This window comes from Hylobates moloch, unplaced genomic scaffold (assembly GCF_009828535.3).
Source record: "Hylobates moloch isolate HMO894 unplaced genomic scaffold, HMol_V3 SCAFFOLD_11, whole genome shotgun sequence".
Lineage (NCBI taxonomy): Eukaryota > Metazoa > Chordata > Mammalia > Primates > Hylobatidae > Hylobates > Hylobates moloch.
In genome coordinates this window covers 11,365,435-11,379,896 of record NW_026652286.1, presented here as the reverse complement: position 1 = coordinate 11,379,896, position 14,462 = coordinate 11,365,435, and the positions used below count along the sequence as shown (strand labels likewise).

The window sequence follows — 14,462 nt, the reverse complement described above, 5'->3', positions numbered from 1 at the left end:
AAGAAAATGTGGCACATATACACCATGGAATACTATGCAGCCATAAAAAATGATGAGTTCGTGTCCTTTGTAGGGACATGGATGAAACTGGAAAACATCATTCTCAGTAAACTATCGCAAGGACAAAAAACCAAACACCGCATGTTCTCACTCATAGGTGGGAATTGAACAATGAGAACTCATGGACACAGGAAGGGGAACATCACATTCCGGGTACTGTTGTGGGGTGGGGGGTGGGGGGGGGGGCGGGGACAGCATTAGGAGATATACCTAATGCTAAATGATGAGCTAATGGGTGCAGGAAATCAACATGGCACATGGATACATATGTAACAAACCTGCACATTGTGCACATGTACCCTAAAACCTAAAGTATAATTAAAAAAAAAAAAATACATTATATACACAGCACGATGAAGTATCATCAAGGAAACATACTTTGTGAGTTTGATTTATTCTTCATAATAGTTATAACAACCTTTTCTCTTTTTCAAAATAATTTTGTGTACATCTTATCTTAATCTACTTGTTTGTCTCCAATCCAAAATTGGTTATTAAACTATCACACAGGAAAGCTGATCGGCATATGCCTTTCCTAGTAGTTCTGTTACTTGCATATCTACAATAGTGATAACTAGTATAAATTTTTTTTTTTTAAACAAAGACATGCAAATACAAATTCTACACTTACATACTAAGATGGCTTATTGAACCTTCTTTTTCTTAAAAATCATTTTTCCCAAAATTGATAATGTAGACTCAGAGTTGGAGTCACATCCTTATCTACTGCTAACCCCCTCGAGTACACATTTAAGAACAATGTTTTAAGAGGTAGTGAATTTAACAAATCCAAGTTAGTACATGCCTCTTTATCTTCAAATGCCATTGATGCAGCACAGTTGTCACAAGAAACCTGTCTCCTTGGACAATCCTTCAGAATGTGAATATTAATATGGAATTTCTGGAAGGGACGGTGGCATTGGGGACAATCCATAAGAGCAAACTCACAATGTGCTTGATGATCCTATAATTAAAAAAATAATGGATTAGTATTAGCCAACTCTGAAGTCTTTTACATATAATCTCTCCTAATCATATACTGTTCTCTTTCAGCAGGCTACTGAACCTACTTTGTCTAGTGCACACCACAGAACCATTCACAATATGAACATCTTTAGTGAATTTTTTAAAATGGTCGTGGATTGCAAATGTATACAAAGAATGTGAATTCTCAAGTCCATGCATCCAATTAGCAAAGAGTGTTGGAAAGAAGTCAGATTTCCTATTTATCAATTTATTACTGTGTCAAAAAGGCCACTCTCTTTTAAGAGCTAATAAGTAAAAGGAGCAAGTAGCATATCTGTCTTAACCATTTAATTTCAAATATAACACTAATATTTAATTTCTGGTAAAAATCACCAAGCTAATAATTGATCTATTTAGTATAAAAGCAAATTATTTTATAATCTGATTGTTTCCGTTAATCTCAAACTATAGGAGTATTCCATTTAGTTCATAATAAAATGCACAATTTAGAAAAACAGAGAGAAAAAAGTATAATGAGGATACTGAGGTGATTACCTGGGAATTACTGCTTATTTCAAAATGACAAAAATGAAATTGTAAGATTAAAATGTGACACTTGTAATTTTTTTTTTTTTTTTTTGAGGCGGAGTCTCGCTCTGTGGCCCAGGCTGGAGTGCAGTGGCATGATCTTGGCTCACTGCAACCTCTACCTCCTGGTTTCAAGTGATTCTCCTGCTTTAGCCTCCTGAGTAGCTGGGATTACAGGTGCGCGCCACCATGCCTGGCTAATTTTTGTAATTTTAGTAACAGACGGGGTTTCACCATATTGGTCAGGCTGGTCACGAACTCCTGACCTCATGATCCGCCCGCCTCAGCCTCCCAAAGTGCTGGGATTATAGGCGTGAGCCACTGTGCCTGGCCGACACCTGTATTTAAAATGCTCCTCAGGTTTACTGCAGATAAAGCTCACCAAAAGCTTATGAAACAATACTGATTTTTTAAAAAAATTACTGCTGGGCAAAGCCAGAGTAGATAAAACAGTATATTTCTGGGTTCTACTTACATTTATATTCAATAATTAAAGGGCTGGCATTAATTCAGCAAGAATTTATTAACCAATCATCATATGCTAGGTACTGGCAATACACAGATGGACACAGTAAAGTCCCTATTCTGTAGGAACTTCCTTTTATACATGTGCTAAGAGCTAGAAAAGAACTTTAATACCTCAAGATGTCTCAGTTCCATCTTGTGCAAACAACCTTCATTTGGACACTTCACCATCAGAGAAAGAATCTCACGTTTTGCAAAATTGTCTGGAAATAGTTGATTTTCCAGCAGTATTTCATTGTCAACTGGACATTTGTGACCTGCATCCCTAACAGAAACAAAATACACGCAATTAGATTTAAATACTCACATTAGAAAATCCAAACAACTTTAATTCACCATATATAAATTCTCCATTTACTGTTTCATAAGAAAAAACAATTTAACACATTATATTGCAGGTCACCAAAACAAACTGTCCTTTTATGGACAGCTTACAAACTGTTCTTTTATGAAATGAGTACAACTAGCAGCATATTGATAACCTATCAAAAGCTAAGAGATTTTTATATGGTGGGATAGATTCCAGCTTTTTGAGGAAAATTAGCTGAATAAGATATTTTGATTGGTATAAAATGAAGTGAAAGAATGGGAATTTTGGCAGTCTGGCCTCTGTGTTGTCACACCTATACAATACACTAGAAAGATGGAATATGCTTCTCACAGTACTAATAACATGTCTATAATGCAATTGCTCAGTCATAAGTAAAAATTTAAGCAGTTAGCAGTACCTCCATGAGGTCACATTTTAAAGTTTACTCTGAAATAGTCACTATAACACTCCAGCTAACAGGCAACAAAAGTTTCCTTTATTTGTATGTCTAGGGTCTAATGTTACATAAAGTTAAAGGAACTCTATGTCCTGCTTCTCAGTGGTTTATTCTTTCTTATGATGGAAAAAACTATCCTCAGAAAAAGAAAATGGGATTGTATTGAGATGCACTTTGATTCCTTGAATGAACATACTCAATGAGAAATTTCAGAGCAGTTCCTTTAAGAACACTGGAGCTAAGTGTTCATTTTTAAAAAGCTTACAGGGAGACAGAAAAAAAAAAAGCCTCAGACTTCTTCTTGTGGGTTGTATTTCCTTTTCAGACCACTGTCCCACTACTTTCATGAACATCTTGCTATTAAAAAGCTGCTGAAGATTAGCTACCTTCCTGGGCATGGCAGTGAGCCGAGATCGTGTCACTGCACTTCAGCCTGGGAGACAGAGCAAGACTCCATCTCAAAAATAAAATAAAATAAAATAATGCCGAGGTTGAGAAAATCTACCCAAAATAGATCTTGTTAGGTCAGCACTGTGTAATACATCTTTCCCCGACATTGAAACAACAGACACTATCTTTTGTGGTTTAAATTAAGCCAAGTCCCGAGTATGGATGTAGTTACTCTTAAATTCAAGTTTTATAGAAAAGTTAATGTAAAAGTTGGCAGATAAAAACTCTGGAGACTAACAAATTGCCAGGACAGACTTATAATGAATTCACTAATATAACTAGGTGGCTATTTATTGAAGAACATTAAATCTGCCCCCCTTCATCCAATTTTTTGTCCTGTATAGGACTCCTTAGTCACCTAAAAAATTCCCATGTACTTCTGAATTATAGTAAAATGTATCTATTTCCATGGAAGTTGCATGGTAACTTTCATTCAGTTAAAGGAATGGTAACTTTCATTCAGTTAAAGCTACCATGATTTACTGATCATCTACTATGGGTCAGGCACTATTTCCAGAACTTGGGAAAAATCAATAAAACAGATCTAATACTTTGCTCTCAAGGAGCTTATCATCCAGTGGGGCAGACAATAAACACATAAATTATTTGGTGCTTTAGAAGGCAGAAAGTGCTAAGGGAAAAAAGAAAAGTAGGGCCAGGTGGAGAGATTGGGAGTGTTCGGCAAGAAGGGTGGAACCACACTGTGATATAAATAGGGTGGTGGTGAGACCTATGAGAAGGTGAGATTTGAGCCAAAGTGGAAGAGTTAAGGGGTTAGCTGTGGCAAGAGTGTTGCAAACAGAAGAACTAAAGCCACTCACCAAGGCAGGAGCATGCCTGACATGTTCAAGGGATAGCAAAGAGGGAATGAACGGGTAGAAGGACAAAGAGTGCAGCAGAGAAGAGGTCACGAAATGAATCATGGGCCTATCATACAGGGTCTTATAAGGATTTTAGCTTTTACTCCCAGATACCCTGCTACAATGGTCTGAGCAGAGATGACATCATCTTACTTATTTTACTAGGTTCACTCCGGCTGCTGTATTGAGAACAGCCTGGAAGAAGACAAGAATAGAAAGCAGGAGGCCTGTTAGAGAGCTGGTGGTGAGTCACAACAGGGTGGTCGCAGAGGGAGGAAGTGAGAAGGGACTGGATTTTGGATATATTATGAAGGTAGAGCCTTCAGTTAATACTTTCTTTAAAAATACTGCTAATTTTACAGTTGACCATACACTTTAGGTAATAGACAAGATTTAACATGCCTAAAATCACAATAACTGATCACTTACAGGGTCAGTCAGTATTCTTTCTGTGGTTGAGATTATCCTTATCTAGTAGCATCATAATTTAAGGTACATTTAAAAAATACTATTTTCTTTAAAGCATAGAGTCACCCCCCAGTCTGCATTAGAATTGCTTTAAGTAGAAGTAGCAAATTATTTACTTATTTATCCAAGGGTCAAGAGAGGAGGAGATTCAAGTCACTTTTCACACAACAGTGGAAACTGGGATAAGAATCTAACTTTCTCAATTTTCTGTCCATTGTTCTTTTTTCCTAAGTAGCTTTTTATGTGTAAGACTACTTTTGGGATGTTCCATGTTCTATGTAACAATGTTCTCTGCATCTGGTTCTGTTATAGGACACCACTGTTTCTTATGCTCACGTACCTTATTGATTTTATGATGCAGGCTTTGCAGAACCTATGGCCACATGGCGTTTGCACTGCTTCTCGTAATGCCATCAAGCAGATGGGGCATTCATACTTGCTTTCCAGGGGTGGGTCAAACTCTACATCATATCCCTGGATCTCCTCCATAAACGAGCTGGAGAGGTTCCCCGTGCTGGCAGTTCCACCCACACTATCATCTTTTGTTGCAGCGCTACAGGAGCTGGCCATGGCCACACAGCAGTCACTTTCAGACTGGCTGGATCCACAGCTGTTTTCACAGTTTAGCAGACTCATAGTAACTTGATTATCACTTGCTCTGTAGAAATAGCAATAAAAAAATGCCTTCATAAGTAACACACACACTCACACCCCACACATATATATCATAGCTTATCTATACAAGTCACTTTTTAATTCATGTACATCAGCTGTATTAGTTATTTACAGAAAACTTTTAAAACTGTTTTGAGCTTTTTCATGATTATTGTAAGTTACCTGATTCTCTCCTTCAATAAATATATATATTATTATTTGTGCAAATCACTTGGAGCACACAAAGAAAGCTGGGTCCCTTCAGAAGTTCATGATCTAGTAGAATGACAGCATATAAAGTTAAAAAAGGACAAGCACCTCGGTTGTAATACTCTTCTATATCACAATTATCTGTTTACATGTTTGTTTCCTGTGATCGAGCTAAATATTTTAATTTCCATTTCCTCAGTACTTAGCACAAGATTTTTCATACAGTAAGTGTTCACTAAGCATCGCTAAAGAACTTATCCATGTTGTTGAAGTTCCTTCAAGTATCCTGAGCTGAAGGGAATAGTATGGCTAGCAGCTCAGTGCCAGGAAAAGCAGTACACAAGGAATCAGGTGATCATGTGCCACTATTAGATGTGTGATTTAGTGCAAGTTACTTAACCATTTAGATCTTGGTTTCTTCTTCTAGGTCTAAAATTCTGTAAGGACTTCCAAATGCTCAGTGTGGAGATTTCTATTAGGTATTAAAAATAGAATTGAGTAAGTGTATTTTTATGTCTTTCTGCCTTCAGTCAGGTCAACTGACTATGTTTCATTATTAATGACTGGAAAAACAAGTGATGTTTTGTTTGCCTATGGAAAACTATTGGTTTCATGAGCAGAGGAGATACCCTCAAATTCTAAACCATTATAGTATTTACAAGAGAGAAGCTAATATTTAAAAGCAATTCACAGCCCATGTACCCACATCTGTATTTTAAATAATTACTTTTGAAAAAGATTTCTAGTATGTGCCAGATGTCATTCAAGAAACAGAATGTAGGCCTCCAGTTATATTCTCCTGCTTGTCTCACTTTTATATAAAATTCCTGGCTGCCACTTCACCAAATCGAGGATTAAGACAGTAGTACTCAATCCTTTTACCACTACAAATACCTTTTTATTCTTTTCAAAGATTCTGAGTAGCACTTGATGACCGCCTACAATGAGGCACTATTCTGGCTGGAAAGGCAGTGCTAACAAGTGGTGATGAGCTCAGGTGCTGGAATTGAATGATACGATTTAACTCTTTTCTTCCATTTATGAGCTGGGCAAATTATATAACCTTTCTGTGCTTCAATTTTCTCATCTGTAAAATGGTTCTAACAATAAAATCCACCTGAGTTACTGAGAGGATTAAATGTGTTAATATGTGCAAAGCACTTAGAACAGTGCCAGACAGTAAGAATGAGTTATTACAACAACTTTATGTAGTGTTTTATTTGAGTTTGGTTGTCACCACTTTTCAAAGTGGTAACTATGGAGCTTAAAAGGTTAAGTAACTTACCTAAGACTACCCAACTAATAAGTAACAGAGTTGGGATCAGAACCCAAGTCTACCCGACCTTGGAGCTTTGCACTTTGTACTACACTATTTTATCCATATTTTGACCAATTTGTCCATGAAGCTGCATTTAAAATTTATTTGTCTTTATTTTATTACACTAAAGTGCTGGCCACAGCTACTATTAAACATGGTCTGTCCAGCACTACTACACTACATTGACAGAATTCCAAAGAAATTTGGCATGTGGTTTACTTTTTTTTTTTGAGACAGTCTCACTCTGTCGCTCAGGCTGGAGTGCAATGGCACAATCTCGACTCACTGCAACCCCTGCCTCCTGAGTTCAAGCAATTCTCCCGCCTCAGCCTCCCCAATAGCTGGGATTACAGGCGCCCGCCACCATGCCCAACTAATTTTTGTGTTTAGTAGAGATGGGGTTTTGCCATGTTGGCCAGGCTGGTCTGGAACTCCTCACCTCAAACGATCCACCTGCCCTGGCCTCCCAAAGTGTTGAGATTAAGGCATGAACCCCCGAGCCCAGCTGTGGTTTATTTAGTTTTGATACAGTATTCCCGAAGTTAAAAATAGCCCCCATAGCCTTGCTATATTTGATGTGGACTCCTAGGGAAGGTTCATACATATTGAAAGGAAGCAAACAATGCCAAGACAGCAGAAAATAGCAGAACTAGTCACTACAGCTGGGTCATAAAATACGGTATAGGGCCCCCTTTATACCTTCCAAATCTGAAGACAAATAATGCTGTTATGCTACAGTAGGGTATATATCCTTTGTTATTTTTATTATTATTACAGTAGGGTATATATCCTTTGTTATTTTTATTATTACAGTAGGGTATATGTCCTTTGTTATTTTTATTATTATTACAGTAGGGTATATATCCTGTTATTTTATTCCCATATACAGGCATACTCAGACATTTTGGATTCAGTTCCAAACCACTGCAATAATCCAAATACCATAATAAAGTAATACGATTTTTTGTTTCCCATACAAAGTTATGTTTACACTATATAGTCTATTAAGTGTGCAATAGCATTATGTCTAAAAAGACAATGTATATACCTTAACTGAAAAACACCTTATTGCTAAAAAGTGCTAGTGATCATCTGAGCCTTCAGCGAGCTGTAATATTTTTTGCTGGTAGAGGGTCCTGCCTCAATGTTGATGGCTATTGACTGATCAGGTTGGTGGTTGCTGATGGTTGGGGGGGGCTGTGAAAATTTCTTAATACAACAATGAAGTTTGCTACCATGAAGTATTTGTCTGTAGCATGTGATGCTGTCTGATAGCATTTTACCCCACGAGAACTTCCTTCAAAAATAGCATTAATCCTCTCAAATTCTGCCACTGCTTTATCAACTAAGTTTGTAGAATATTCTAAATCCTTTGTTATTTCAACAATGTTCACAGCACCTTCACCAGGAGTTGATTCCATCTCAAAAAACCACTTTGTTTGCTCATCCATAAGAAGCACCTTCTCATCTGTTCAAGTTTTTTATGAGACTGCAGAAATTCAGTCATATCTTCAGACTCCACTTCTAATTCTAGTTCTCTTGCTATTTCTACTATCTTCAGTGACTTCTAATGAAGTCCTGAACCCCTCAAAGTCATCCATGAGGGCTTCTTTCAAGTTCAACTTCTTTCAAACTCCTGTTAAGGCTGATATTTTGACCTCCTCCCATGAGTCACAAATGTTCTTAACGGCATCTAGAAAGGTGAATCCTTTCCAGAAAGTTTTCAATTTACTTTGCCCAGATCCATCAGGGGACTCATTCTCTATGGCTGCTATAGCCTTATGAAATGCATGTTTTAAACAATAAGACTTGGAAGTCTAAATGACTCCTTGATCCATGGGCTACAAAATGAATGTTATATCAGCAGGCATGAAAACAATATTAATCTTCTTGAACATCTCCATCAGGGCTCTTGGGTGATTAGGTGCATTGTTAATGAGCAGTAATATTTTGAAAGGCATCTCTTTTTCCTGAACAGTTCTTGACAGTGGGCTTAAAATATTCAGTAAACTACACTGTAAACAGATATGCTGTCATCCAGGCTTTGTTGTTACCTTTATAAAGCACAGGCAGAGTAGATTTGGTATAATTATTAAGGGCTCTAGGATTTTCAAAAGTGTAAATGAGCACTGGTGTCAACTCACATTCACCAGCTGCATTTGCCCCTAACAAGAGAGTCATCAGCCCGTCCTTTAAAATTTTGAAGCCAGGAACAGACTTGTCTGTAGCTATGAACATCCTAGGTGGCATCTTTTTCCAATAAAAGGCTGTTTCGTATACACTGAAAATTTGTTGTGTGGTGTAGCCACCTTCATCAACGATCGTAGCTAGATCTTTCGGATAATCTGCTGTAGTTTTACATCAACACTTGCTGTTTTATGTTGCACTTTTATGTTATGGAGATGGGTTTCTTTCCTTAAACCTCATAAACCAATCTCTGTTAGCTTCCAACTTTTCTTTTGCAGCTTCCTCACCTCTCTCAAACTTTACAGAATTGAAGAGGATTAGGACCTTGCTCTGGATTAGGTTTTGGCTTAAGGAAATGTTGTGGCTAGTTTGATCTTCCATCCAGACCATTACAACTTTCTCCATATCAGCAATAAGGCTGTTTCACTTTCTTATTAGTGAGTTCACTGGAGTACCACTTTTAATTTCCTTCAAAAACTTTTCCTTTGTATTCACAACTTGGCTAAATGGCCCATTTTGGCTTCTGATGTGCCTTCTTCAGTAAGCATAATTATTTCTAGCTTTTGATTTAAAGTGACAGACATGTGGCTCTTTGGTTTATTTGAACACTTAGAGGCCATTGTAGGATTATTAATTGGTCTAATTTCAATATTGCTGTGTCTCAGGGGAGTAGGGAGGCCTGAGGAGAGGGACAGTAAGGGTAGTAGCTGGTCAGTGGAGGAGTCAGAGCTCTCACATTTATTAAGTTCACCATCTCATATGGGTGTGGTTCATGTACTCCAAAACAACAATTACAATAGTAACATCAAAGATCGCTGATCACAGATCACTGTAACAGACATAATAAAGTTTTAAATATTGCAAGAATTACAAAAATGTGACAAATACAAAGTGAGCACATGCTGTTGGAAAAATGGCGTGGAAAGACTTGCACAACACAGAGTTGACATAAATCTTCAATATGTTTAAAAAAAAAACCAAAAAACCAGTATCCGTGAAGTGCAAAAAACCAGTGCTATAAAATGAGGTATATCTGTACATTTCTGTGTCCAATTATTTCCTTAGGTAAATTTCCTAGAAGTAGAATTGTTGGATCAGAGGGTATGTAACTTTTTAAGCTTTCTGATAGATAATGCTGGTTATCCAATATGTATCAAAGACATCATAATTTCCACTCACACAAGCACAGTATATATGCAAGAGTCCATTCTCTCTACTCTTGACAACATCAGGTATATTTCAGTCTTGAACCATTTTTTTTTTTTTTAAGTAAAATCACTTTTGAGAAATTAGTGTTTGTTATTTGGTTGTATGACATATATCCAAGTGCTGGCCAGAAGACAAAGGCAGAAATTATGAAGCTAGGTGTATCTTTTCTTTTCTGCCCAAATGTCCAGTTTAAAATGTAGTTTATTGGATAGTCTATACACTGCCTGCTTCCAGTCCAGTTCAAAAGGCTTGAAGGTCTTTAGGTCTGAAGAGACCTTTTATAGCTAATGTGTTCCTAAGAAAATCTGTCTAATCAGTTATAATTCCTTAAAAGGAACTCCACTGTGGGAATGCAGTGTGACACATAAAAGTGAGCATGTTCAAAATCTATTTGCCTTCAAGTTTCACATTACTTTCCATGCTTTAAGAAGCAATTCAGAAGCTTTCTATTTTCCAAATAAACTTTTTCATATAGTCATGCTTTAAATCCATAGTATATAGTTCCATGTAACTAGACATAAAGGGAAAATTAAGTTAAAAACAATTCTTGCCTGCCACTTAGCATTTTGTTTCCTCTTTCTTTGGTAAAACATTTTGTCCCTTTAGTTTTAAGGATTGCAATGACTTAAGGAAAAACCACCTTTCTAACTTAATTATAATGATAACTAACACTAAGAGAAGAACAAAAAGTGCTTTGTGTCAGCTACAGAAGTAAATAAAAGATGATCTGGCATGCATGCAGAAAATATTGTGCTCTATCAGGATTTTGTTTTTACTTTTTAACCTCCTATTGTGTCATAGGAGCTGCTACAAAAGCAGGCTGGAGATAGAACTTTGATTTTATACAAGTAAGAATATGTTTTTGTAAAATATATATATTTTATATATACATTTATATATGTACAATACATACATACATATTATACATATATACATGTATAATACATATATACATATTATACATATATACATGTATAATATATATACATTATACATATATACATGTATAATACATATACATTATACAGGTATTATATATATGTATATATACACATATATACAGGTATTATATATGTATATACATATATACAGGTATTTTATGTATTTGTATATATACATATATACATACATATATATACACACACATATATATGTATATATATACACACACACATATATATGTATATATATATATACACACGTTTTTTTTTTTTTTTTTTGTCAGGGTCCTGCTCCATTGCCCAGGCTGGAGTGCAGTGGCGCGATCATGGCTCATTGCACCCTCCACCTCTTGGGCTCAAGTGATCCACCCACCTCAGTCTCCCAAGTAGCTGGGACTACAGGTGTGTGCCACCAAGCCTGGTTAATTTTTTTTTTTTTTTGAGACAGAGTCTCGCTCTGTCGCCCAGGCTGGAGTGCAGTGGCGCGATCTCGGCTCAGTGCAAGCTCCACCTCCCGGGTTCACGCCATTCTCCTGCCTCAGCCTCTCCGAGTAGCTGGGACTACAGGCGCCCGCGACCACGCCCGGCTAATTTTTTGTATTTTTAGTAGAGACGGGGTTTCACTGTGGTCTCGATCTCCTGACCTCGTGATCCGCCCGCCTCGGCCTCCCAAAGTGCTGGGATTACAAGCGTGAGCCACCGTGCCAAGCCTGGTTAATTTTTGTATTTTTTTGTAGAGACAGGGTTTTGCCATGTTGCCCAGGCTGGTCTCAAACTATCCTCCCGCCTCAGCCTCCCGAAGTGCTGGGATTACAGGCATGAGCCACTATGCCAGGCCTAAAATAAAAATTTCTTACAGCCTCTATTCTACTAGTATACTTACGTGGCTTTCTACAGGAATTAATAAAGGGATGGAACAAAGTATAAATTGTTCCTTAATTTGTATGTTAAGAGTGTCCTGATTGTAATTCCCTTTTGCAGTTGCGAAATCTAGTATGATAAGCACTACCTTAAAGATTGTGGAATGTTAACTACTGCTAACTTATTTCAGCTGTAAAATGAGTAGTATTGAAAACAGCCTTGTCATAAATCATGACTTAAATTCACAAATTAGTATCTGGGTGTACATTATAATTAAAAGAGAATACTGTAACATGTCTTGGGGGAGGGGGAAGTAGGATAATCTACAAAAAGTTTGTCCTCCAAGGCAGATGCTAAGGAGGTATGTGCCAAGTTAAAAGAAGTCAACAAGTTATGTCTTAAATGAGTCAATTTTAAGTCAACTGAAATTCATACATGAGTAAACATGTAACTTATTAAAGTAAAACCATGTAAAGAAAATATGAGAAATTATCTTTAATTTGCTACTAGCTTTAGAAACAGAAACTGTTTACCGGCTTCTTAAATTTCTAAAGTGTGAAGACCTACAAATGTACTCCAATGGCCAAGAGATGCTGCAAAATAGTCAAGTGTTGTGCCTTAACTTTGAATCCAAATTCAAGGGGCATTCCTCTTCCTGGGCACTATTTACTCTGCTCCAGGAGGCAAGGATTTGAACTTCTCTCCAAATATAAGTGGCCAAAAGTATATCGGCATCACATGCCCAAATTTATCACAGAGAAGAGCTCATGTTACAATTCTGAAATACCGTGGTGCATGCAGGCTGAAACTCTGATGTGATCCTGTACCCACCACATGCCGGACTCCTTCTTAGAGTCACAAAAGAGGCCACATTGTTCCTACCTATACCCTCAACCTCAAAATCTGAAAAGCCCCTCTCCCTTCCCTAGTAATCAAAGGAGAATGAATGAAATGATAGCGGCCAAGTTCACAAGGCCAACACAGAATTTCTTTACCAGTTTTTCTCGTTTCTACATGGAACCTGTGTAACAAGACGTTCAGTAATAGTTATCTGCTCTCAGAGAAAGAAATAATCAAACACCATACAGCGAAGCTGCCAATACTTTAGGTGCTTTCTGTTCACATTCAAGACAGTCCTAACTCAGCTGGAGTTTCCCTTAAGCCAAATACTAGGAACAGCTTTATCAACCCAGCGTCGGGAGCAATCGCTCGAACTACCGAGTGTAGGGGCGGGGGAGGAAACATTCATGTCATCTGAGCCTTTTTTTTTTTTTAAACTCGCTGCTGTCGAGTTCAACAGGGAATCCAAAAATAGCTTTCCCATGACAGTGACAGACGGAGTCGCCAGGAACGTAAAGGATTTTTTAAAAATTTAAGCAGGTGTTTGCTCCAAGGAGCGGAAAACTGCACGAGGCAATTTCCTTATCTGGGAAGGGGAAAAAGCGGAGTTGAGGGGAGCGAGGTTGAGGAAGGCGACGCGGGGTTTTTTAGGGGGTGGAGTGAGCGAGGAAGAGGAGGCCTGGGGAGCAGAGGTCAGGGGACAGGGAACGGTGTCCCCGACCTGTGTGGGAAGCGTGGGGACAGAGGCGGCGTCCCGACCTGCGGGAAGCGAGGGGCCGGGAACGGTGTCCTCGACCAGCGGGAAGCGAGAGGGCAGGGGCGGCGTCCCCCACCTGTGGGAAGCAAGGGGGTAGGGGCGGCGTCCCTGACCTGTGAAAAGCGAAGGGACAGGGGAGGCGTCCCCGACTGGTGGGAAACGAGGGGACAGGGACTGCGTCGCCGACCTGCCGAGAGCGAAGGGGCGGGGGCGGCGTCCCTGACGGCTGGGAAGCGAGGCCGCGGCCGCCAGGAGGAGGCGCCTGAAGGAGACTCACCGCTCTAGCGCGCTGGGAGGCCGAACCAGGCGGGCAGGGCTCCCCCACAACCCCACGACTCCGCTCAGCCAAGGCGCTAGTAGAGGACAGACACAGACACTGCGCGCCGAGACGAGGCTGCTTGGACGTCAAACTCTAGGTCCAGAGGGCGCCTTCGCCATCTCCGCTGGCCGCCCGCAGGCCAAGCCCCAGCTGCCGACGCCACTGCTTCCGCCTTCTCTGCTGGCTGCGAGGAGCGAGGGGCAGGGAGCGCGCCGGGGAGGAGACAGAGCGGCCGAGTTCGGAGAGAGTGCCCCCTGGCGGTGATCCTCCAGGAGGACTGTGCCCCCGCCCCGCCGCCTGGCTCTCTTTCTGCTCTGGCGTCCCACCTGGGAATTCCGTTGCACCGCACAGCCGAACCCGAGTGTGTCAATGGGTGTGTGTTGGAGTGAGGATGGCGACGAGAAGATCACTCGCGGAATAACTTAATTTGGTGAGCAGTGGCGACAGTAGTAATCCCAAACTGCGCTTTTATAGCACCCCTA

At 39.3% G+C, this 14,462-nt stretch overlaps 2 protein-coding genes across 2 annotated transcripts in view; one reads left to right on the top strand and one right to left on the bottom strand.

Annotated features, from left to right (window-relative positions):
* Window positions 1-14,224, bottom strand: part of TRAF6 (TNF receptor associated factor 6) — a 26,370-nt gene extending 12,146 nt beyond the window's left edge. The window contains exons 1-4 of the mRNA XM_032166251.2: window positions 13,939-14,224; window positions 5,025-5,342; window positions 2,254-2,404; window positions 866-1,024 (exon numbers count right to left, since the gene is read on the bottom strand). Of these exons, the coding sequence (XP_032022142.1) occupies window positions 866-1,024; window positions 2,254-2,404; window positions 5,025-5,320 (606 nt within the window). The 5' untranslated portion in view covers window positions 5,321-5,342; window positions 13,939-14,224. The remainder of the gene's footprint in view (window positions 1-865; window positions 1,025-2,253; window positions 2,405-5,024; window positions 5,343-13,938) is intronic.
* RAG1 (recombination activating 1) overlaps window positions 4,380-14,462 on the top strand; it is a 69,937-nt gene continuing 59,854 nt past the window's right edge. The window contains exon 1 of the mRNA XM_058446441.1: window positions 4,380-4,460. The gene's annotated coding sequence lies outside the window, so the exon portion shown is untranslated. The remainder of the gene's footprint in view (window positions 4,461-14,462) is intronic.